Below are 23,858 nucleotides of genomic sequence, written 5' to 3'. Positions count from 1 at the left end.
TGTGAGTGAAATGTATAAGGGAGTTTTAACGCACACAAACATTTCTGCAGTGTAAAAAAAAAAAAAAAATGTAATAAATTATTTAATGACTGAATAAAAATTCACAAGACAGACATTTTATTCATCCAATGGTATTGCTGTTAGCACAAACCAAAATAAGACTTCCTTTGTCCATGCTTAGTAAGTTTGATGTGAAGCCATATCAGAGTTGGTTAATCATTAGACATGAACTGTTCAGCATGGGGATATGTAGTTTTGACACATTTAAGTTAATGTTTCTGGTATGCCGCATGTGACAAGACCTGGGCCACATTCAGTAGGAGGTTGTGGAACATTGCAGATAGAAATGTAATGAATAGATTAGACAAGATTCCTTTATTCTACATGTCAGAGGCATATCTATTTTACAAAACATTTATATCTGAACGTTCCACAACGTTGTGCTCTGCTGAACGCTGCCCTGCTGAGTTTTGACATGGACGACCTCCAACATTGGGTCGGGACTTAGCACATGATTAAAACTGTCTGCGCACAGGCTAGAAATTGAAATCTAGAGGTCTCGGGGTCATGAACTGCTTGACGGTCTCGTCTGTGACCTGCTTGCGTCTCTCCTGATGGGATGTGATCATTGGCTGCAGGGTCTCTATCAGACTCTTCTTCAGCTCACCGGTTAGCAGCGCTCCACTGGCGTAGTCCTGGAGAGAGAGATACAGTACACCAATGAGTGAGATTATTACTTAGGACAAAATACAGCAAAGAACATCCTTTGTTTCCAGGAAATCATTAGCCTGGTGGTCCAGTCTGTTAGTGCTTTGGCCGCTCCTCTCGGCTCGTTCTTTGCCAGGCCAAACATAGCATGACATCAATAGAATAGATGGCTACAGCACATCATGGGAGAGCGACCAGGTAAGAACTCTAGCTTTGTTTCCAGGAAATCTAGACCGTTAATCATTCGGATAAGACTTTGACACACACAAAGCATCACAGTGTTAATTTGGAGAGATTTGCGTAAACAGATGTGAATCTTGTCTGGGATAGTCAAATGTCCCGCTCTGTCCAATAGTTTTCATACCAAATAAAAAACTTAGTTTGCTTATTTCCTATAAAGATCAGGTTATTTTTCACCTGTGGGGGTAGTCATTGATAGCATGGTTGTGTGGGTTAAAAAACACCAATTCAAAATGTAGGGCAATGTAGCTAGGTAAAAAAAAAAATGATATATTGAATGTAGGACAGTGTGGCTGTCGGTTAAAATAACACCAGCCCCTAAACCTTGACAGCAATACTGTAAATATGTTGAGCCATGTCTGTCTACTGTTGACGTCCAGGCGCATTGGGTTCTCTGACAGCTGTCCGGCAGCACGCTCCCCCACCTGTCGGATTTTCTCCAGCTGCTCATCGTCCTCCAGGAAGAAGGTCAGGTACATAAAGGACACGTCCACATCGGGGTTGCCGCCATATTTCCGGTGCTCCTCTACCGTGTCCTTTCCCCCGGAGAAGGCGTGCTTGTTCACCTAAGTGATGACAGCCACAATGACAACTCAACATGAATTACAGTTTTTTCCCCCCTCTCCTTTCGTGTAAAACATTCTGATATCAATCGATCAAATGTAATGTCATTTCCATTTCAGGTGACTATATTTGACTGCCATGTGGAACTAATAAAGTAAATGTACTGTATCTAGCTATAAAGCCCTGTTTTACGTTGTCAAGTGACTTCTTTCACAATACTAAACTGGGTAAACTGGACTGTACTGTACTGTGCCAGTCTGGTTAAGCATTCACTATTGCTAGAATCGTGCTGGAAGGTAAAAATAAAATATCTGAGCCAGTATAGATTGAGTGGGCAACACAGTGTAAAAAGGGTATTAGAAAGCTTCAGTGTCACCTTATTTTTGATCTGCTTGGGCGTGTCTGTGAGGAAGATGGAGGAGTTGGCATCGCTGGCGGACATCTTGGTCTGGGCCCCCTGCAGCGCGGGGAAGAAGGTAGAGTGCAACAGGGCAGGCTTGGGGTAGCCGATCCTGGGGGCCACATCCCGGGTCATCCGGAAGTAAGGGTCCTTAAGGGGTAGAGGAGGGATAAGTCTTCAAAACCGTTATAGTGCTCTAGATGTAACGCTACATTGCTTGAGTCCCTGTAAACTTAAACATATCAGACTGAATTTAACAGTTCTTTACCATCTCAGTGACATGCTGTCAGACCCTACTACTCAGATCCTTCTGTTTTTAACCTTGCAGGATTTTATTCTGGCTAAATATACAGTCCCAAGCATAGTGTGTAGAGAGAGAAGCTGAGGTTAATCAGTTACCACTAGTCAGAGCCTTGTAGATGATCAGTCAAAGCATCCAATTTCTAAAATGAACTGGTAAATATTTATCTTTCAGAAATCTTTCTCTGTTAAAAGTTAGCAGACGGTGTCCTGGTTGTTAAAGGTTAGCAGACAGTGTCCTGGTTGTTAAAGGTTAGCAGACAGTGTCCTGGTTGTTAAAGGTTAGCAGACAGTGTCCTGGTTGTTAAAGGTTAGCAGACAGTGTCCTGGTTGTTAAAGGATAGCAGACAGTGTACTGGTTGTTAAAGGTTAGCAGACAGTGTCCTGGTTGTTAAAGGTTAGCAGACAGTGTCCTGGTTGTTAAAGGTTAGCAGACAGTGTCCTGGTTGTTAAAGGTTAGCAGACAGTGTCCTGGTTGTTAAAGGTTAGCAGACAGTGTCCTGCTTGTTCAAGGTTAACAGACAGTGTCCTGGTTGTTCAAGGTTAGCAGACCGTGTGTCCTGGTTGTTTAAGGTTAGCAGACAGTGTCCTGCTTGTTAAAGGTTAATAGACAGTGTGTCCTGCTTGTTAAATGTTAGCAGACAGTGTCCTGGTTGTTCAAGGTTAACATACAGTGTCCTGCTTGTTAAAGGTTAATAGACAGTGTGTCCTGGTTGTTAACGGTTAACAGACTGTGTGTCCTGGTTGTTAGAGATTAGCAGACAGTGTCCTGCTTGTTAAAGGTTAGCAGACAGTGTCCTGGTTGTTAAAGGTTAACAGACAGTGTGTCCTGGTTGTTCAAGGTTAACAGACAGTGTCCTGGTTGTTCAAGGTTAGCAGACAGTGTGTCCTGGTTGTTCAAGGTTAACAGACAGTGTGTCCTGGTTGTTAAAGGTTAATAGACAGTGTGTCCTGGTTGTTAAAGGTTAATAGACAGTGTGTCCTGGTTGTTAAAGGTTAATAGACAGTGTGTCCTGGTTGTTAAAGGTTAATAGACATTGTGTCCTGGTTGTTAAACGTTAGCAGACAGTGTCCTGGTTGTTAAAGGTTAGCAGACAGTGTGTCCTGGTTGTTAAAGGTTAATAGACAGTGTGTCCTGGTTGTTAAAGGTTAATAGACAGTGTGTCCTGGTTGTTAAAGGATAATAGACAGTGTGTCCTGGTTGTTAAAGGTTAATAGACAGTGTGTCCTGGTTGTTAAAGGTTAGCAGACCGTGTCCTGGTTGTGGTGTGAGGCTTGACTGACCTGGTCTATGGCACAGGGAATGAGACACTGGATGTCTTTTCTGCCCTTGAAGATCTGAGGGAAAGAGTTACTGAACGACGGCGCGGCCTGGATGGCAGGGAAGGCGATCTTTCCTGGGGTGGGTGAGAGAGGGAGGAATACTTAGCTGTTCAAAAGCATTCAACTGTGCCGTATTCATTAGTGCACACCGTAGTAAAACAACGTTTTACAACAGAAAATGGAAATGAGCATTTCTTATTGGACAGTTAGTCCCTCCTTGTTTGAGTTTTTTTCCCCGTTTGGTTTCTAGTGAAAATGACCCTGATCACATTGTAGCAACACTATGCTAGTCAGAAAGAATTAATAGTGTTCATTCATAATGAAAGTGAAAGCCCAGCATTTGTATAATTGCTCAACAGGTGTTGACTCAATTCCTACAAGTCATCTCTCTTACCGATGCAGTCACTGTCGCCAAATCCGAAGATGCCTTTGACCTGGTTGAAAGTCACATGCTTCTGTATTTTCACCACATTCCTGTAGAAGTCTGGGGACGCCCTGTAGAGACAAAACAATCAAGAAGGTTAAGAACAATCATCAAAATAGGCAACATAGCTGACATGCCAACCTCATACCACTAGCAGGACTACGATGCACTTTGAATAAGTAAAGTATGTCACTGTGAGCTACTTCTATTGAATGACAAGCATCGGCTTTTAGTATCTCAGGCTGTTGAGAATAACCCACACAGCAAATAATTATGGTGAAGAATTATGATGACAGAAGGCTCCTGCGAGAGAGAGGTTGAGAGCAATGTAGCCTACTATCTAAATATTATTTTAAATGACTGCACTATAGCGCCACCAGTGAACAGACGTGTGATTAAGAGACATTAAAAAAATAAAAATAACTATTCTTTAGTATTCCCATGATGTATAAACGCTCAAAGAGCATGATGAGGGAATTCTGAAACGACTAATATTTAATAGTACTAAAACACACAGTAGTCCCGGCTCCTCTTAGGTAAACGAGGCCCGGGGCCCGTAGCCACAAAGTGTCTCAGAGTAGTAGTGCTGATCTAGGATCAGCTTTGCCTTTTAGATCCTAGCGAGTAACATGACATGGACAGAGGGGGACCTGATCCTAGATCCGCACTCCTACTCTGAGATGCTTCGTGGATAAGTGCCCAGAGACGTAGTGAGACAGAGGGGTCCGTGGTTAGTTAGGTACCCCATGTAGTCCAGGTCAGAGAAGATGAAGGTCTTGTTGACGTCGAAGCCACAGGCGATGATGTCCTTGGCGTTCTCCACGGCGTAGCGGTGACAGTCCTCCAGGGACAGGTCCTTCCACAGGTACTTCTCATCGTCCGTCAGCTGGATCACCAGCGGGATGTCAAACGTGTCCTGCAGCCACCTGGGAACAGGTGGAGCGCAGCCCTTTACTCTCAAATCTCACCTGAATCCATTTCCATACGACCCTCTGACCTGAATCCACTTCCATACGACCGGCCTTAAGCCACGAAGTCAGTCTAACGTAGACCCTTCTTCTACAAACCTGACTTGAAACGCTGGGGCTTAGGTGTTTTTGACATGATGCAGTATCTGTTATTATAGGCAGTTTGTTATACAGTATCTGTTATTATAGGCAGTGTGTTATACAGTATCTGTTATTATAGGCAGTGTGTTATACAGTATCTGTTATTATAGGCAGTGTGTTATACAGTATCTGTTATTATAGGCAGTGTGTAATACAGTAGGTAGGGTCTAGAGTGTTTCCTGGTCTGGGACAAGGTCTGGGATGTACCATAGTGTAGGGAGAATAGATGGAGTCTACTCAAATGTTTGAACTTTTGGTGGTTCTTAATAGTGTCAAGTCTATCCATCTCACTAATACTAATCAGGGTTGGGGTCAATTCCATTTAAATTCCAGTCAATTCAGGAAGTACACTGAATGTCCAATTCTCTTCTATGCTTTTCACAGGAAACATTAGTGTGGTTTACTTTCTGAATTGACTGGAAGGGAATTGGAATTGACCCCAACCCTGGCTACTAATACTAACAGAGATAAACAGTATACAGTGGGGAAAAAAAGTATTTAGTCAACCACCAATTGTGCAAGTTCTCCCACTTAAAAAGATGAGAGAGGCCTGTAATTTTCATCATAGGTACACGTCAACTATGACAGACAAATTGAGAAAAAAAAATCCAGAAAATCACATTGTAGGATTTTTAATGAATTTATTTGCAAATGATGGTGGAAAAAAAGTATTTGGTCACCTACAAACAAGCAAGATTTCTGGCTCTCACAGACCTATAACTTCTTCTTTAAGAAGCTCCTCTGTCCTTCACTCGTTACCTGTATTAATGGCACCTGTTTGAACTTGTTATCAGTATAAAAGACACCTGTCCACAACCTCAAACAGTCACACTCCAAACTCCACTATGGCCAAGACCAAAGAGCTGTCAAAGGACACCAGAAACAAAATTGTAGACCTGCACCAGGCTGGGAAGACTGAATCTGCAATAGGTAAGCAGCTTGGTTTGAAGAAATCAACTGTGGGAGCAATTATTAGGAAATGGAAGACATACAAGACCACTGATAATCTCCCTCGATCTGGGGCTCCACGCAAGATCTCACCCGGTGGGGTCAAAATGATCACAAGAACGGTGAGCAAAAATCCCAGAACCACACGGGGGGACCTAGTGAATATCCTGCAGAGAGCTGGGACCAAAGTAACAAAGCCTACCATCAGTAACACACTACGCCGCCAGGGACTCAAATCCTGCAGTGCAAGACGTGTCCCCCTGCTTAAGCCAGTACATGTCCAGGCCCGTCTGAAGTTTGTTTGAGTGCATTTGGATGATCCAGAAGAGGATTGGGAGAATGTCATATGGTCAGATGAAACCAAAATAGAACTTTTTGATAAAAACTCAACTCGTCGTGTTTGGAGGACAAAGAATGCTGAGTTGCATCCAAAGAACACCATACCTACTGTGAAGCATGGGGGTGGAAACATCATGCTTTGGGGCTGTTTTTCTGCAAAGGGACCAGGACGACTGATCCGTGTAAAGGAAAGAATGAATGGGGCCATGTATCGTGAGATTTTGAGTGAAAACCTCCTTCCATCAGCAAGGGCATTGAAGATGAAACGTGGCTGGGTCTTTCAGCATGACAATGATCCCAAACACACCGCCCGGGCAACGAAGGAGTGGCTTCGTAAGAAGCATTTCAAGGTCCTGGAGTGGCCTAGCCAGTCTCCAGATCTCAACCCCATAGAAAATCTTTGGAGGGAGTTGAAAGTCCGTGTTGCCCAGCGACAGGCCCAAAACATCACTGCTCTAGAGGAGATCTGCATGGAGGAATGGGCCAAAATACCAGCAACAGTGTGTGAAAACCTTGTGAAGACTTACAGAAAACGTTTGACCTGTGTCATTGCCAACAAAGGATATATAACAAAGTATTGAGAAACTTTTGTTATTGACCAAATACTTATTTTCCACCATAATTTGCAAATACAATCATTAAAAATCCTACAATGTGATTTTCTGGAATTTTTTTTCTCATTTTGTCTGTCATAGTTGACGTGTACCTATGATGAAAATTACAGGCCTCTCTCATCTTTTTAAGTGGGAGAACTTGCACAATTGGTGGCTGACTAAATACTTTTTTTCCCCACTGTATAAAAGCAGCGCCTCACTTTGTGAAGATGAAAGGTATGAGGTGGCCCACGTGCATGGCCTCTGAGGAGGGCCCTCTGCCCGTGTAGAGGTAGAAAGACTTGTTCTTCTCATACGCGTCCAGAACCTGGTGCATATCTCTGGAAAAGACAAACGCAGAGTTAAAGCACATGACACATTCTAAAATGCCTTCAAGACAAGATGAGAGCAGATTAAGACTAGATGTTTACTACCTGGGATCAATTGCTCATGCTCAATCACAGACAGATAGACATAAAGGCAGACGGACAGACAGATGGACCGCCTTCTAGAGTACATTCAAATAAATTCATAGGAATGACGAACTCGGTGATGACAAGCACAGCTGTCATACTAGAGGAGTGAACAATCTGGTGACTGTGTTGACTAGCGTCACTGACCTGTGAGAGAAGAAGATTCCTCGGCGTAAAAACCGGTGTGCCTCCTGTCCCGAGACTCTCTCTATTCTGTCCACCAGCTCTTGGTCAATCTTGCTACTGCCAAACCTCACTGGAAAGAAACACACGGTAAGATGTTTTACGGCAGTGCACAATTTACCCATACCATGAATTATGCTCTGACTAAATCAAAAAAGAGTTTGACATTAGATAACGTCCATATGTTTGAAGCGAGTTTACAGCAACGTGTGAGATATTTTAGATATCTCGCATAAAGGCTCATTCATTTTCACAGAGGCCCAACTCCTAACTTGAGAATTCGTACATAACTCTAACAATTCTTCCATCAATGCATGATTCACACGATTGTCGAGTGAAGAGTGCGCTGTGCATGTGCCCAAATTAGGATTCTACCCAGAGATCTAACATTATGCTTTCCCCTCTGACCTATCAGCTTGTCGTAGTCCACTCCTTTAGCGCTGGTGGTGGAGACGTTCCAGGGGTCGACCATGTCCTCCCCATCTGCTGCTGGCCCATTGTCTTGTGAAACAGAGCATTCCGAGGGTGGACATCCAGCCTTGTAGTCCTGACCTGTTACCTGCTTGTAGTCCACTTTGAGCTTCAGCAGCAACTGTAGAGCAGCATCAATATCAGCCTGCGATCCAAAACCAATAGAAGATACAGGTATTACAATAACATCATGGTGTCCCATTACCATGGTCATGGAATAATTCACTACATGAAGACGATATGACCATGTTGTATCATGACTGTATTGCACAACACTTAGCAACTTATTATGACATGATACAGTATAAGAACACACTGTTTGTGTTTTTAACCAATAGAAACATCCCCATGTGAAGATATTTGTTTTATTAGTTGTAGCAGTAGTTTTGTTAGTGATGTGGTTTATTCCAGTTAAGCATAGTAAGCATAGTTAATTACATCATGACAAGCTAACAATGTATGGTTAAATAATTAAGCACAACATAACAAGAAGAGGCCTGAAACAGAGCAAGGAAATAGCTCAGGGAATTGTGAAACAGAGCCAGGAAATGGGGATTTGTCAGTGGACTATGGGATGGACATGGTTCATCAACAAACACGGAGCCAGGGTTAAACATGGATACATCTCTGTTGATAAGCAAGAACATAATTGGTTTCTCTCACTGGGTTTAAAATTGGTTATAGTAAAATGATAATGTGATAGAATTGACATTCCAAATTTGGGTCCCCCTTTCATAGAATAAAAATATTCCTGCAGGTTATACAAATATGGATTAAGTGTGTTTGGAAATAGCATTGTGTGAATGTGATATGAGAGTTGTGTGAATATGGTAATGAGTTTTATAGTTTGGATAATAACATATAGAAATATGTAAAATAAAATGATTGAGATTTGGATAATAAGCTTTTGACATAACGTTATCTTGGGGTTCCGTACATTACTGCCCATCATAGAATATCACAGGGAGGTATTGAGAGCGGGATGTTATGTTAGAAAGTGGGTCCGTGTAACTAAAAGTTGTTTTTGGTTCCGCTGGGAGTAGACTGTGATAAGGGGATGGTTCCGCTGGGAGTAGGCTGTGATAAGGGGATGGTTCCGCTGGGAGTAGGCTGTGATAAGGGGATGGTTCCGCTGGGAGTAGACTGTGATAAGGGGATGGTTCCGCTGGGAGTAGACTGTGATAAGGGAATGGTTCCGCTGGGAGTAGACTGTGATAAGGGGGATGGTTCCGCTGGGAGTAGGCTGTGATAAGGGGATGGTTCCGCTGGGAGTAGGCTGTGATAAGGGGATGGTTCCGCTGGGAGTAGGCTGTGATAAGGGGATGGTTCCGCTGGGAGTAGGCTGTGATAAGGGGATGGTTCCGCTGGGAGTAGGCTGTGATAAGGGGGATGGTTCCGCTGGGAGTAGACTGTGATAAGGGGATGGTTCCGCTGGGAGTAGGCTGTGATAAGGGGATGGTTCCGCTGGGAGTAGGCTGTGATAAGGGGATGGTTCCGCTGGGAGTAGACTGTGATAAGGGGATGGTTCCGCTGGGAGTAGACTGTGATAAGGGGATGGTTCCGCTTGGGAGTAGACTGTGATAAGGGGATGGTTCCGCTGGGAGTAGACTGTGATAAGGGGATGGTTCGCTGGGAGTAGGCTACTGTGATAAGGGGATGGTTCCGCTGGGAGTAGACTGTGATAAGGGGATGGTTCCGCTGGGAGTAGGCTGTGATAAGGGGATGGTTCCGCTGGGAGTAGGCTGTGATAAGGGGATGGTTCAGCTGGGAGTAGACTGTGATAAGGGGATGGTTCCGCTGGGAGTAGACTGTGATAAGGGGATGGTTCCGCTGGGGAGTAGGCTGTGATAAGGGGATGGTTCCGCTGGGAGTAGGCTGTGATAAGGGGGATGGTTCCGCTGGGAGTAGACTGTGATAAGGGGATGGTTCCGCTGGGAGTAGACTGTGATAAGGGGATGGTTCCGGCTGGGGAGTAGACTGTGATAAGGGGATGGTTTCGCTGGGAGTAGACTGTGATAAGGGGATGGTTCCGCTGGGAGTAGACTGTGATAAGGGGATGGTTCCGCTGGGAGTAGACTGTGATAAGGGGATGGTTCCGCTGGGAGTAGACTGTGATAAGGGGATGGTTTCGCTGGGAGTAGACTGTGATAAGGGGATGGTTCCGCTGGGAGTAGACTGTGATAAGGGGATGGTTCCGCTGGGAGTAGACTGTGATAAGGGGATGGTTCGCTGGGAGTAGACTGTGATAAGGGGATGGTTCCGCTGGGAGTAGGCTGTGATAAAGGGGATGGTTCCGCTGGGAGTAGGCTGTGATAAGGGGATGGTTCCGCTGGGAGTAGGCTGTGATAAGGGGATGGTTCCGCTGGGAGTAGACTGTGATAAGGGGATGGTTCCGCTGGGAGTAGACTGTGATAAGGGGATGGTTCCGCTGGGAGTAGACTGTGATAAGGGGATGGTTCCGCTGGGAGTAGACTGTGATAAGGGGATGGTTCCGCTGGGAGTAGACTGTGATAAGGGGATGGTTCCGCTGGGAGTAGACTGTGATAAGGGGATGGTTCCGCTGGGAGTAGGCTGTGATAAGGGGATGGTTCCGCTGGGAGTAGACTGTGATAAGGGGATGGTTCCGCTGGGAGTAGACTGTGATAAGGGGATGGTTCCGCTGGGAGTAGACTGTGATAAGGGGATGGTTCCGCTTGGGAGTAGGCTGTGATAAGGGGATGGTTCCGCTGGGAGTAGGCTGTGATAAGGGGATGGTTCCGCTGGGAGTAGGCTGTGATAAGGGGATGGTTCCGCTGGGAGTAGACTGTGATAAGGGGATGGTTCCGCTGGGAGTAGGCTGTGATAAGGGGATGGTTCCGCTGGGAGTAGGCTGTGATAAGGGGATGGTTCCGCTGGGAGTAGGCTGTGATAAGGGGATGGTTCCGCTGGGAGTAGACTGTGATAAGGGGATGGTTCCGCTGGGAGTAGACTGTGATAAGGAAATGTGTGGCAATGGATAATCATTAAAAAACGCGAATTGATTGGTTGATGTGAATATATGACGATATGGTGAATTCTATGTGCGTGTAATCGATTACTAGAGATTTGATAAAGTAATAAGTGGAATAATATTTATATACTAACTTGCGCACCCAAAACGTAGACGTACGTGAGGGGTGGGAAACAATACAGATAAGGTTAAGCATTATATGACTGTCTCTCATTGCGGAGCTAAGGTGGTGTAGTAAAGGAATTTGATTGTGTCGCAAGGGAAAACATAATCCATTTGATTAAACTCGTCAGACCTATTTCCAAATGAATAAAGGTGGATTGGACACGTATGAGGTAGATATGTGGAAGGAAAGAGAGAACAGATATAAATGTAGGTACAGGGAAACAATAACAGAAGCTTAATTAGAAGTGTCTATAGTATCGAGAGACTTCCAGTGGGTTATTCCAAAACGAGCGACAGTAATCAGGGAACAAATAGGCACTAATAGATTTACCCAAATTGGTACATGAAATTCGAAGGTGGGGGCGCAGACCGGGAGAAAAGATAACAGTCAGACCACGATTATTAAAACAGTGGTGGGCGCAGGAAACAGTAATAACATAGAAGGTAGGAGAATTTAGAATATGGACTAGCCGTCCAGATATAAACCAGTAAAAGAGAATAATAATAATAATAATAATAATATGCCATTTAGCAGACGCTTTTATCCAAAGCGACTTACAGTCATGCGTGCATACATTTTTGCGTATGGGTGGTCCCGGGGATCGAACCCACTACCTTGGCGTTACAAGCGCCGTGCTCTACCAGCTGAGCTACAGAGGACCACAACAGCACTTACAGTTGACCGGGGCAGAAATTTGACGAACTGACCTGTTGGAAAGGTGGCATCCTATGACCGTGCCATGTTGAAAGTCACTGAGCTCTTCAGTAAGGCCATTCTACTGCCAATGTTTGTCTATGGAGATTGCATGGCTGTGTGCTCGATTTTATACACCTGTCAGCAACAGGTGTGGCTGAAACACTAATTTGAAGGGGTGTCCACATACTTTTGTGTATATATTGTGTATCTTTCTGCTGCCGCAAAGGTCTGACCTAGTACAAATGGCTTTTGTGGGCTTAGTCAGAATAAAAAGAGTACTAAAAACACAAGGGATAAAAACTCATTGTTGGAAAGAAGCAGAGTATGAAGATATATTATGGAGAGAGATACCATTAACTGAGGAATAGAAAAACTTTTTGCTGAGAAAGCTAACAGAAATAATTGACCTTGCATCCTAACATAGACACAGAACCAAACATAAGATTAGCAACAGGAAGGCCAAGAATACAAGGAGTAGAGATGAATCAGGAAAGTGAATAACGATGGAGAGCGGACAGAGAACGTGAAGCAAAGTAGCAGAAAGAGAGGAAGAGAGTCAGAGAGAGCGAGAGGGGACAAGAAAGAGAGGAAGAGAGTCAGAGAGAGGGGACAAGAAAGAGAGGAAGAGAGTCAGAGAGAGGGGACAAGAAAGAGAGGAAGAGAGTCAGAGAGAGGGGACAAGAAAGAGAGGAAGAGAGTCAGAGAGAGGGGACAAGAAAGAGATTATTCTGTCTCTCACTGTTCAAATAAACCTACCATTAAAATTATAGACTGATCATTTCTTTGTCAGTGGGCAAACGTACAAAATCAGCAGGGGATCAAATACTTTTTTCCCTCACTGTAAGACTATTTTTTATGACGTATGGATACACGTTTTTTCTTTATGGAGTTACTAAGGCTAGTGATTATTATTCGATTTGTTTTAAACCAGTAGCAGGGTTGTTGTTTTTTAAACATTACTCTCATTATGAGTCATGTGTCAAAGTAGGGGAATTACCAGTCCTCTGAGGTTTTTGGATTGAGATGTACACACCTTGAGTGATATGTAAGAGTGTATCCAGTGATATATGAAGGAGTGTATTGTTGGGTTTATTCTGTTGTGTTTCAATGTAAATCTCACCAGATTGGGTCTGCTGGATTGTTGGGATTTCTCCCAATGGGTTAGAGTTCTAACTTCCTGATCCTATGACTGAGGTGAAATCCGAAGGGTGATAGAGGGGAGTATATTAGAAATTGGTATTAAGAATAATTGGTAAAAATAATAATTTGTCATATAGTCAATGCTTATCTGGATTTCCTGAATCAGAAATGAACTCCACTAAACTGTTCTGATCTTTACTCTCTCAAGGTTACTGCAGATGGTGTCTTGATGCATAGCAGGGATAAATCGGTCAAGAACGGTGTGAACCTCAATTTTAAAAACTAACCGGCTGAAGAGGAGCAACAAAGGCGTTGAATAGGGTCTTGTCCAGCACCACTTCTACCAAGAGACCTGAATCAGAAACAGCATCCAATCGAAGCTATCAACTGGCTTTTCTCTCATGCCTTTCCTCTCAGGAGTGTGACAGGAGTCCATGTGGAGTGGGCATGAAGAGAGATCTGTTCAAATATAACATCTCTCATGATGCTGGTATACTGGTTGGCAAATGGACAAAACATAATGGGGGTAGAGGTGGTGGCGGCTCAGGTGAGACATTGAAATTGGGACATTATCATGGGCCATCCATTTTGAACTATAAAGCTATCTGAAAATGAAAATGAAGAGACTCCAGAAGATTGAGTGGCGGGGAAGGAAGGGGTTGGTCGACTGTGCCCGTAATTGATTTGACTGTGCCCGTAATTGATTTGACTGTGCCCGTAATTGATTTGGACTTGTCCAAAATCATTATTTGGGGTATCAGGTTGATTGAGGAGGTCTACACCCCGGCTAAATTTATAGTAATTTAGGATAAGAATGCATTGAGATACTGATCTGTAGTTATTCTCCTTATGAGGAAGCTTATACTAGAATTATGGATAATTATACTGTATGTTTAATATAAATGTGCATTCTGCCAGTGTCAATGGGTGCTAAGTTGAGGGTTTTAACTTTGAGTGATAGGACTAACGTGAAATCACTAAGAATTGTCATTCAACATTTTTTGGGGGGGATAATTAATTTGATTATGATTGAGTTGTAAGGTGACTGATTGATTTGAGTAAGTTATTAATATGTTAATAACTAAAGATGTTGACACTGCAATGAATGTATTAGATATTGATTCTTGTGATTGTTATACTACTTGTGATATGGGTAGAGAAGCTATGTGAGCTAAAGATGTTGACACTATTCTCAACATGTCATGAAAATGTACGCACTCACTAACTGTAAGTCGCTCTGGATAAGAGCGTCTGCTAAATGACTAAAATGTAAATGTATTGCGTATACAATCGCAAGATAACTGCCTTAAATAGATATTATGGTTAAAACAATGCTACGTTAGTTTTAATGAGTTAGGATACACGTATATTATTTATTTAGAGTAGAAACTTTTAAATCTTACTGTTTGACAATATGATCTTAATGCAAGGATTGTGCCTTAAATCATTAACATGTTGATTTTTATGTCACAGTATTCATATATTAGTCACTATATACATGTGAAGTATTTTGATGTATTGATATGGGACTATTAAGTTCCACAGGGGGGATTGATGTGTTTTTTTTTCTCCAGTTAAGCATAGTTAATTACATCATGACAAGCTAACAATATATGGTTAAATAGTTAAGCACAACACAACAAGAAGAGGCCTGAAACAGAGCAAGGAAATAGCTCAGGGAATTGTGAAACAGAGCCAGGAAATGTCTCTGTTAGATTTTAACCATATGATGAGGATTTGTCAGTGTACTTTGTGATAGACATGGTTAATCAACAAACACGGAGCCAGGGTTAAACATTTTGATACATCACTGTTGATAGGCAAGAACGTAATTGGTTTCTCTCACTGGGATTATGTGTTTGTTCTCTGGTCATCTGACCGGTCTTCGGTTGTCTTATCTTATCAGTGACTGAAACCAGGCTGAACCCTTCGTCTCTCCTTGAGTGTCTTCCTGATTAAATTATAGCGTGACGGGCTGGGACAGAGGGGTTAGGCTTGGGTATGTTTGAGAGATGGATTGTGGGCCTGCCATGTTGTCCACAATCCATCTCCAGGTCAAGTCAGGGTGAGCCAGGGTTGAACAAAGTTCAAACTGAGCATGTTTATTTTTACATGACAGGGCTGTTATTTGTGCATGACAAAGCTTGATTGGTCACACCACCATTGTTTCCAAACTGAATAGAAGTCAGATTTCGCCACTATAATAAACAAAGGAAGTGAGCAGAGCGGTCAAGAGGTGGAAACTGGAGACAGTGGTGGTGGAACCCAAGAGGGAGGGGTTAAGATAAAAATGTATGTAAAGTGACTATATAAACTGAGAGCTGAAAGTGAGATGCTCTGCAGACCACCTCGGCTCTATTGCTTGTGTAATAAAGTCTATCTTAATTCAACAAAAACTCTGAAATACTTTGTGTTTGACTGAGGACAAAGACAATTTGCTACGACATTATTTGTAGGCCTATTATTAGCTTTACAACTTTTTTATGCAGTTTTATTTGTATTTCGTTGTTATTATTAGACAGTAGTTGCCATATTATTATTATTTAATTGTTAATATTATTAGACAGTAGTTGCCATATTATTATTATTTAATTGTTAATATTATTAGACAGTAGTTGCCATATTATTATTATTATTTAATTGTTAATATTATTAGACAGTAGTTGCCATATTATTATTATTTAATTGTTAATATTATTAGACAGTAGTTGCCATATTATTCTTGTTACTAAGTATTGGTTTTTTTGGACACTTGAAAACGAGATGGTGCATCTCAAGAGATTTTATCCTGCAACATTTCAAATAAATAAATACATCGAAAAGCTTACTTTAGCAGCCTTTTCTGTTTTCAGAGTTCGGACTGTCTCTCCTTGTAATGTTAGTTTCTCATATAGGTCCATTGGGGTCATATCCCCAGCCCCGTCTCCCAGACAGTCTGTCATCTTCAACCTGGTCAGGACCTAGGAGATACAAGATTATGTGACAATTTCATATACAGTAGCTTACGCCAAGTAGCATATATGCCATTGCATTAGTTAACAAGCTATCTGTTATATCTAGCCTAGTTGTAAAAGAACGGACATCTGCACAGTTTCACATTGAACATCACTCTGTCGTTTTAATGACATGTGCCACGCATTCTGACAACCCATTCATCCGTAACGCAGCACACTGTCGTAAACCATAACAACGTACAGTACGACGTACAGCACGTCGTACCATACATAACATTTCCCCCCCCTTTCCAAAACCAGGGACTGGTACCATATATAAAATGTCCATAGGGCAAGAACCTAGAGTGATACCTGTAAGAAATAAACATTAACCCTTAAACGGATGGACTCTCCAAACTAGCCAGTTCAGTCCATTAACCTGGAGGTTGACTAAGACACCTAACGGAGCCTAAGAATGAAAAGAGGTTAAGTAGTCCCCCAGATAAGCAGGGGCGAGTTCGTGCCCGCATAGGCCTTTCTTCCACCGTCACCGCTTGTGGCTCTGGCCCTTGGGGAACCCACAGAGGCTGGGGCTCAGGTGGTAGTGGTGGAGGAGGTCCATCCGGTGGCGTCTCTGGCCTGCATGTCTGTTTTGTGTGCCTTCGTGTTCCTTGAGGGGCAGGGACTTTTCTGAGGCGGCTGGCGTGCCAGCGTGATCCATTGCTCATCATGAATGTGGCGGGCCCCAGTTGTCGACTGACCTGCAAGGGGTCCGACCAGAATGAGGCCATTTTGTTGCACCGCTGAGGCCGTCGGGCTCGGACCCAGTCTGACACTTGAATGATCGACTTCTTCACCCTGTGTGCCTTGTCAAAACGCTGTTTCATTGCTCTTTGGTGCCCGGTCACTGCCTGCTGTTCTTGGGTGCGCCTAGTCGCCGGTTCTGCTACTCTCTGTGTTCTGAGTCTGTCCAGTGGCAGTTCCATCTCACGACCTAGCATGAGGGATGCCGGGGAGACCTGTGTTGTTGTGTGTTTGCTTGCTCTGTAGTGCATTAGCGTTTGATTCAAAGCAGTTTGGAACGTGCACCCCTGGACCAGGTGCGCTCTGATGCCGTTCTTCAGCGTTTGGTTGAAGCGTTCCACCCCTCCGTTAGCTTGTGGGTTGTAGTAGGCCGTGCGGATGTGTTTGATTCCCTTGTTGCTGAGATATGAGGAGAACTCGGCAGAGGTTAGCTGGGGCCCATTGTCCGTGGTAAGGGTGAGGGGTAGGCCCCACCTTGTGAACAGGCTGTCTAGGATGTCCACGATGGCCTGTGCTGTGACAGTTCCGACAGGAACCACTTCTGGCCACTTAGAGTGGAGGTCATACACCACCACCAGGAAGCGCTGATGGTGAGGGACTGCGTGTCCATGGATCTCGCCACAGATGTCCAGTTGGATGTGCTCCCAGGGGTGGGACGGCCATGCGAGAGGCTGCAGGGGTGGGGCGGACTGTCCTGTTTTCCCACTGAGGAGGCATGCAGCACAATCCCTGACCAGGGCTTCAATGTCGTGGTCGATGCCTGGCCACCACACAAGGTCTCGACATCGCTGTTTGACCTTGACTATGCCCAAGTGACCCTCGTGCGCCATGGATAGAACACGCGCACGCAGGCCACTCGGGACCACAGTGCAAAACCCTCGAGAGACACAGACTTCTTCCCAGCAAGAAAGTTCGTGCTTCACTCTGGCGAAAGTCGCCAGCTCTTCCGGCACATGTGCTGGCCATCCAGTGCGTATGTAGGTGCGCAGGGTAGACAGTGTGGGATCCTGTTCCGATGCTTGCTTCAGCTCCTCCAGTGAGACGACTGACTGAAGAGGAGCGTAGAGCATTTGTACAAGCTCTGTTTCGTTGTCGTCTGGCAAGACGGTTGGAGTAGGAGCGTCAAAGGAGCGTGAGAGGAGGTCTGCCACCACGTTATCCCTCCCCGGAGTGAACTTCAGCTGATAGTCATACTGTCTGAGGCGGTCGGCCCATCTGTGCAGCCGAAGTGGCTTGTGGCCAGTTCCTGATGCTGACAGTAGCGTTGTGAGGGACTGGTGGTCGGTTCGGAGTGTGAACAGACGGCCATATAGGTAGAGGTGCCACCTTTCGCACGCCCAGACACAGGCCAGTGCTTCTCGTTCGCCCACAGAGTACCGTTGTTCTGTGGGGCTCAGGGCCCCTTGAGGCGAAGGCGACGGGCCTCTCAATGCCATTCTGCAGCTGTGAGAGGACAGCTCCTAGTGCTCCAGCTGAGGCGTCACATGTGACAATGGTGTGGCAGACGGGGTCAAAGTGAGCCAAGACTGGGGCTGTGGTGAGCTGGCTCTTCAGTGAGCGGACCGCGTCTGAGCAGGCTGCCGTCCAGGCCCATGGCTCATCCTTCTTGAGGAGCTGGCGAAGGGGCGCTGTGGTCTGAGAGTAGTGGGGCAGAAACCGGAGGTAGTAAGCTGTCATGCCCAAGAATGAGGCCACCTGAGAGGCTGAGGTCGGTTCCGGGATCCGGTGGACGGCTTCAATGTTCGACATGAGTGGGGCAATGCCTTTGGCCGACAGGCGGAAGCCCACAAACTCGACGGCTGGAGCTGCAAAGGTGCACTTTCCACCGTTCAGGGTCAGGTTGTTCCGCAGTAGAGCACTGAATACTCTGTGGAGTCGATAATCATGGATGTGGAGGTCAGGGCCGTGGACCACGATGTCATCCAGATAGACCGCCACCCCAGGTATTCCAGCGAGGATGGTGCTCATCACCTTCTGGAAGCAGCTGGGGGCGGAGCTAAGTCCAAAAGGCATGCGTGTATATCTGAACACGCCAGCGTGTGTGACAAAGGCCGTGAGGTCTCTGCTAGCTGCATGGAGGGGTACCTGAAGATAACCCTGACGAAGGTCAAGCTTCGTGAAGATCGTGGAGCCATGGAATTGTGCGGTCAGCTCCTCAGCTGTAGGCAAGGGGTACTTATCCGGGGACAACGGCCTTGTTCACAGCACGGAGATCCACACAGGTCCGGATTCCACCGGACTTTTTGGTTGCAATGACCAAGTTTGAAATCCAGGGGGCAGCGTTGACTGGCTCAATGATGCCTGCATCCAACTGTGACTGGAGATCTTTTGTGACATCATCACGCAGTGCAAAGGGAATGCGCCGCAGGGGCTGCATGACTGGGGTCACTTCCGGATTCACTAGGGGCCTGTGAGTAAAAGCTGTGAGGCAGCCCAGTCCATCAAACAGAGTCGGCCAGTTCTGTTGCCATGTGCAGGTAACCTGGTAGATAGCTGACCCACTGTCATCTCTCAGTGTGAATCCCAAGCCTGTGAAGAGGTCGAGGCCCAGGAGGTTGGCACCCCGCTTTGCAACATGAAATGTGAATGATGGCAGATGTTTGGTGCCGTAGTGTACTGGGACCTGGAGGGTGCCTACAATGTCTATCTTAGATCTACCGTACCCACACAGGGCAGTGGAGGGCTGTTGGAGTGGTAGGTGACTGAAAAACTTGTAGTAAGTGACAAGGTTGAGCAACGACACCGCAGCGCCAGTATCCAGCAGCAAAGGCAAACCCACCTCACCCAGCTGCACAGTGCATGTCCTGAATGACACATGGTTGGTGGAGACGGTTCGGATTTCCGTGTGTTCATGTTGAGAGTGAGATGAAACGAAGGGCCTGTTCTGGGTGGAGCTAGTAGCAGGGGCAGAACGACACACTTTCGCAAAGTGATTGTATTTTGAACAGTTCTTGCATATTTTCCCACGGGCTGGGCAGTTTGAAGCCCTTGAATTGTGAGAGCTAGCCCCACAGTTGCCACAGCTAGTTCTGTTTGTTTGTCTGTGTGCCTGCTGCACGGGCATGTCGGTGTCTGTGTCCATGCAGCTATCGACGCGGGAGGGCGTGCGCAGCGCGTGATCGTTGTAGTGCGCCTGCTCCGGCTGAAGCTGCTGTGTGAGAATGGCTGGGGGCCGAGTGTATGCTGCAGAGCTGTCTGTTAGCATAGAAGAGCATTCCAACGCTGCTTCAACCTGGAGTGCTATTTTAATAGCTCCATCTAGTTGTAAATTATCCGATTCCAAAAGCAGTTTCTCCCTTGTCTTTTCACATAACGTCCCCTCTATCAACTGATCCCTGATGATCTCGTCCTGAAGTGTCCCGTAGTTACAAGAGCTAGCCAAATCCCTCAGATTAGCCACGTAGCTTTGAATGGACTCACCCGGCCGTTGGTGTCTCTTCCGTAGCCGGTAGCGTCGGAGGAGCACTCGCTCTTTCCCGGCGAAGTGGTTCCGTAAGAGGCTGACTGCAGCAGTGAATGTAGGAGCCGATCCAAGCGCTCTGAAAATCCTCTGTACCAAGGCAGTGACGGGGCAGTGCTGTCCTCCGCTTGTCGGAGATTGTAGAAAAAGTCCATAGCTTCTAAATAAGTGTTAAAACTATCAAGCCAGTTATTCCACGGGACTGGAGGTTCGCCAGGCACGGCGAGGAATGGTGCTGGCGGTGGTAAACTGAATTCAGCCATCTTCGTCGCCAATGTTATATCTAGCCTAGTTGTAAAAGAACGGACATCTGCACAGTTTCACATTGAACATCACTCTGTCGTTTTAATGACATGTGCCACGCATTCTGACAACCCATTCATCCGTAACGCAGCACACTGTCGTAAACCATAACAACGTACAGTACGACGTACAGCACGTCGTACCATACATAACTGTCATAAGATCAGCAATAGCTATCTGGTTTTGTTATTGTCCATGAAGCCACCTGAACAGAAAGGAAGGTTCAAGGCGCATATGTTGTGATTCAAGAACCTCTCTCTCCACTGCTAAAGGTAGCTTAGCCTTGGTGGTTACCCCATATGTTTGCCATACCGTTGTTCTGTTCTGATCTACTCTACCACGCCATGACAGTGGCTTTCGGTTGATAGGACATGTTTATCAAATAAACATGGTTACATCAAACAAATTCACACCCACCGTTCAGATTCTATGACACCGCTTACAATCCACTCATTCAACTTGCATCAGCCTGCTTGAAGAGGGGAAGTGTTCAGGGCAAATGTATCACCTGAGAAACAAGTACTTGATCTATAGAGTTCCACTATGAATTTATTTACCGTAATAAGAGAGGTTCTAATATTTTCATGTCAAAGAGTTAGAGAAAATCCAGTTACTTCGAATGAGAAGGACATAAAGAGAAATGCATAAAAAACAATGCAAGTATGTTTAAAACGTCGACGATGCCGAAAATGTTTTGATTCCGACTGACTGATTTCAAAATAAAAGTTGTCAAGGGCTGTGCGCTACTTTAAAGAGCGTGAGATATAATTACAACTTTTATTTCTAAGATGTGCATTCATTGGTTCCTGCACAGGCTTAATTTACATTTACATTTTAGTCATTTAGCAGACGCTCTTATCCAGAGCGACTTACAGTTAATGAGTGCATACATTTTCATACTGGCCCCCCGTGGGAAACGAGCCCACAACCCTGGCGTTGCAAGCGCCATGCTCTACCAACTGAGCTACAGGGGACTTCACACATTTGGAGCTGGACAAAATTGATGATTTACATACATTTACTGTACTTTCTCCTGAACCACTGAATTGTAAGTAACGTTAGCTACAGCAATCATTTCCCCCGTCATAGTACTTGTGACATATATGTTGTAGTGGCATATCTGCTGTAGACACAGGAAGAGAGATGTTGCTATGCAGCTTCTTAATTGAGTTGCAAAGCGAGCTAGCTAATGTGGCTAACCATAGAGCCAAATATTTTTTATAACTAACCCATAGCTCATTGTTCTACTGTATCTGTGATACAGCTGTTGTGCCTGTCTTCAGCGCATAGCCAGCTTGCGGGTTCATGTGCGCTAATGCTACGTTCATAACCAAGTGGGAAGGTGGTAATTACCAGTTGTGAAGTTGTAAATACGAGTTGGGTGCGTTCACGTTTTGGACTGGGAAATGCCGTCAAAGGTCATTAGAAGCCTTGTGATTGTTTTGCTCAGTTTTTGCTCATAAAACAAGTATATCCAGATCTGCTTTCACTTTCTAAATCAAGAGGAAGATGAACAGAATCCATTTTGTATCAACAATTTGTATTTAGTTCTTACCATAAACAGCAACTGTGCCACCATGCTTTGTCTATTTGTTGACAAGGATGTCAGAGCAATGCAGGTGAAACTCGGAGCAGGCGGATAATAGACGAGTTGCCCACCTGTTGGAGGGCCGTTCAACAGTTTTTTCCCCAGTCATGTGGAAAATACCACCTTCCTACTTGGTTATGAACGCAGTGTAATAGCCAGCTAGCTAACTAAGGTGAATGGGGCAATGGACAGAGGGGATTCTTCTTTTTCTTCTTTAAGATTGGGTTGGCGGATCGCATCCAACTTTTAGGTGCATACACTGCCACCTACTGTACTGGAGTGTGAGGCCAGTCACGGCCTACCTACATTAAATTCCGGTAATACAACATTGGGAAAAAGGAAAAGGACAATTATCCTGCCAGCTATTAGCCCTCACAACAACAAAACATACATAAAAAATAAAACACCCCATTCCACTATTTAACTCTATCTAATCCTACTCCAGGCCAACAGTCTAGGAGGACAGAACACCACTACTCAACAACCCCTGCAGTAAAACCTTGCAATCCCAAGTACTTCTCTGAAGCTGCCACCACAACCTCTATTTTCTGAGACTTACGTTCCATTTCTGTAGTACAGTTGTCAACCATGGCTATGAATCCTAAGAAAACCACCTTACTGAAGCACATATTATTCCCAGCCCTCTCTATTGGTCTCTGCCTACTCACAGGAATCCTCTCAGGATCCCTCACCCTGTACCCATCTTCCTCTACCACGCTTTTCACTGCTTCAGCATACGACAGCATATGGATCTGTACCACTCTGACCATGGCAACCTCAACCTGCCTTTCTCTCACCGGACACCTCCGATCTCCAGCCCCTTGGGCAACCCCACAGCTTACACACACACACCTTCCTCCACCGATACTACACATTCCTTCGTCTCATACCCTCCTGCACACTTCTCACATCTAGGAATCTCCCTCCCAAACACTGCTGCAACATGACCATAAGCTTGGCTCCTAAAACACTATAATTTTCAGAACAAAAGCTCTCATGGGATAACTAACACATCCTAACCTGACCTTGTCGGGCAAAGACTCTGCATCAAAACTCAGCAGGACAGACAATGTTTCCGTTTCACCACGGTCTACTGGGTCTGCATCCCACCAAACGGCGGGCATCACAGACACCAGGAATCTTACATTTCAGCTGATCCTCCTCAACACTTAATGCCACCCCTGTTAATCACTCCTTCCAACGGCGCCCTGCTACGTAGAGCAAAGCAAATAACAGTTATTGCCCCTAGTCACGTGGTCTGGAGCGCCTGCTCCCTCTGGACTGAAGAAACACAATAAATCATCACGAGTCCACTCGACAGTCCCCGACCTCTTCTCCACTCAACCTGACACCACATATGGATCAGCCAGAATACCAGAATCCATTCTCTCCACAAGTCTCACTCCCACTGGGCCAGAATCGTCCTTGTCATCATTGGGACGAGGCTCGAACTCGGTGGTCCTCACCGCAGGTACTTCATCCTCACTCTCGTCACGTTCAACTTCCTTCTCTAGCTCTTCCAAAAGTTATGTGTGATCCTCCATTCTATATTAATTCAAAACATATTCCACTTTCCTCCTTTTGTTCTTGTCTGCCATCTTCCAATAGTTTCTCCATATTGTATTCATCATGGTTGCCCATAGCCCTTGATCATGACTCTCAGTTCCATTACATTACACATAAGAGTCATTGGACGAAGGCGTC

The 23,858-nt window shown here is 45.1% G+C and overlaps 1 protein-coding gene across 1 annotated transcript; it reads right to left on the bottom strand.

Annotated features, from left to right (window-relative positions):
* Window positions 1–100: 100 nt before the first annotated feature.
* Window positions 101–21,086, bottom strand: LOC121539013 (tryptophan--tRNA ligase, cytoplasmic-like). Its single transcript, XM_041847186.1, has 11 exons — window positions 20,984–21,086; window positions 15,895–16,026; window positions 8,013–8,220; window positions 7,569–7,677; window positions 7,170–7,289; window positions 4,703–4,885; window positions 3,930–4,030; window positions 3,497–3,609; window positions 1,889–2,062; window positions 1,374–1,514; window positions 101–695 (listed from the first exon to the last, which is right to left on the bottom strand). Exons 2-11 carry the CDS (start codon window positions 16,006–16,008, stop codon window positions 537–539), a joined length of 1,422 nt encoding a protein of 473 aa, XP_041703120.1. The 5' UTR covers window positions 16,009–16,026; window positions 20,984–21,086; the 3' UTR covers window positions 101–536.
* Between the last annotated feature and the right edge of the window lie 2,772 nt (window positions 21,087–23,858).

Source organism: Coregonus clupeaformis, chromosome 21 (genome assembly GCF_020615455.1).
Source record: "Coregonus clupeaformis isolate EN_2021a chromosome 21, ASM2061545v1, whole genome shotgun sequence".
In the NCBI taxonomy this organism is placed as follows: Eukaryota; Metazoa; Chordata; class Actinopteri; order Salmoniformes; family Salmonidae; genus Coregonus; species Coregonus clupeaformis.
This window is presented reverse-complemented; position numbering and strand designations above follow the sequence as displayed.

Coding starts and splice junctions, on each gene's coding strand:
- LOC121539013 (XM_041847186.1), bottom strand. CDS start 16,008: ATGACAGACTGTCTGGGAGACGGGGCTGGGGATATGACCCCAATGGAC. Junction 8,221..15,894: donor AAACAGAAAAGGCTGCTAAA/GTAAGCTTTTCG, acceptor TTTGGATCGCAG/GCTGATATTGATGCTGCTCT. Junction 3,610..3,929: donor TGGCGACAGTGACTGCATCG/GTAAGAGAGATG, acceptor CACCCACCCCAG/GAAAGATCGCCTTCCCTGCC.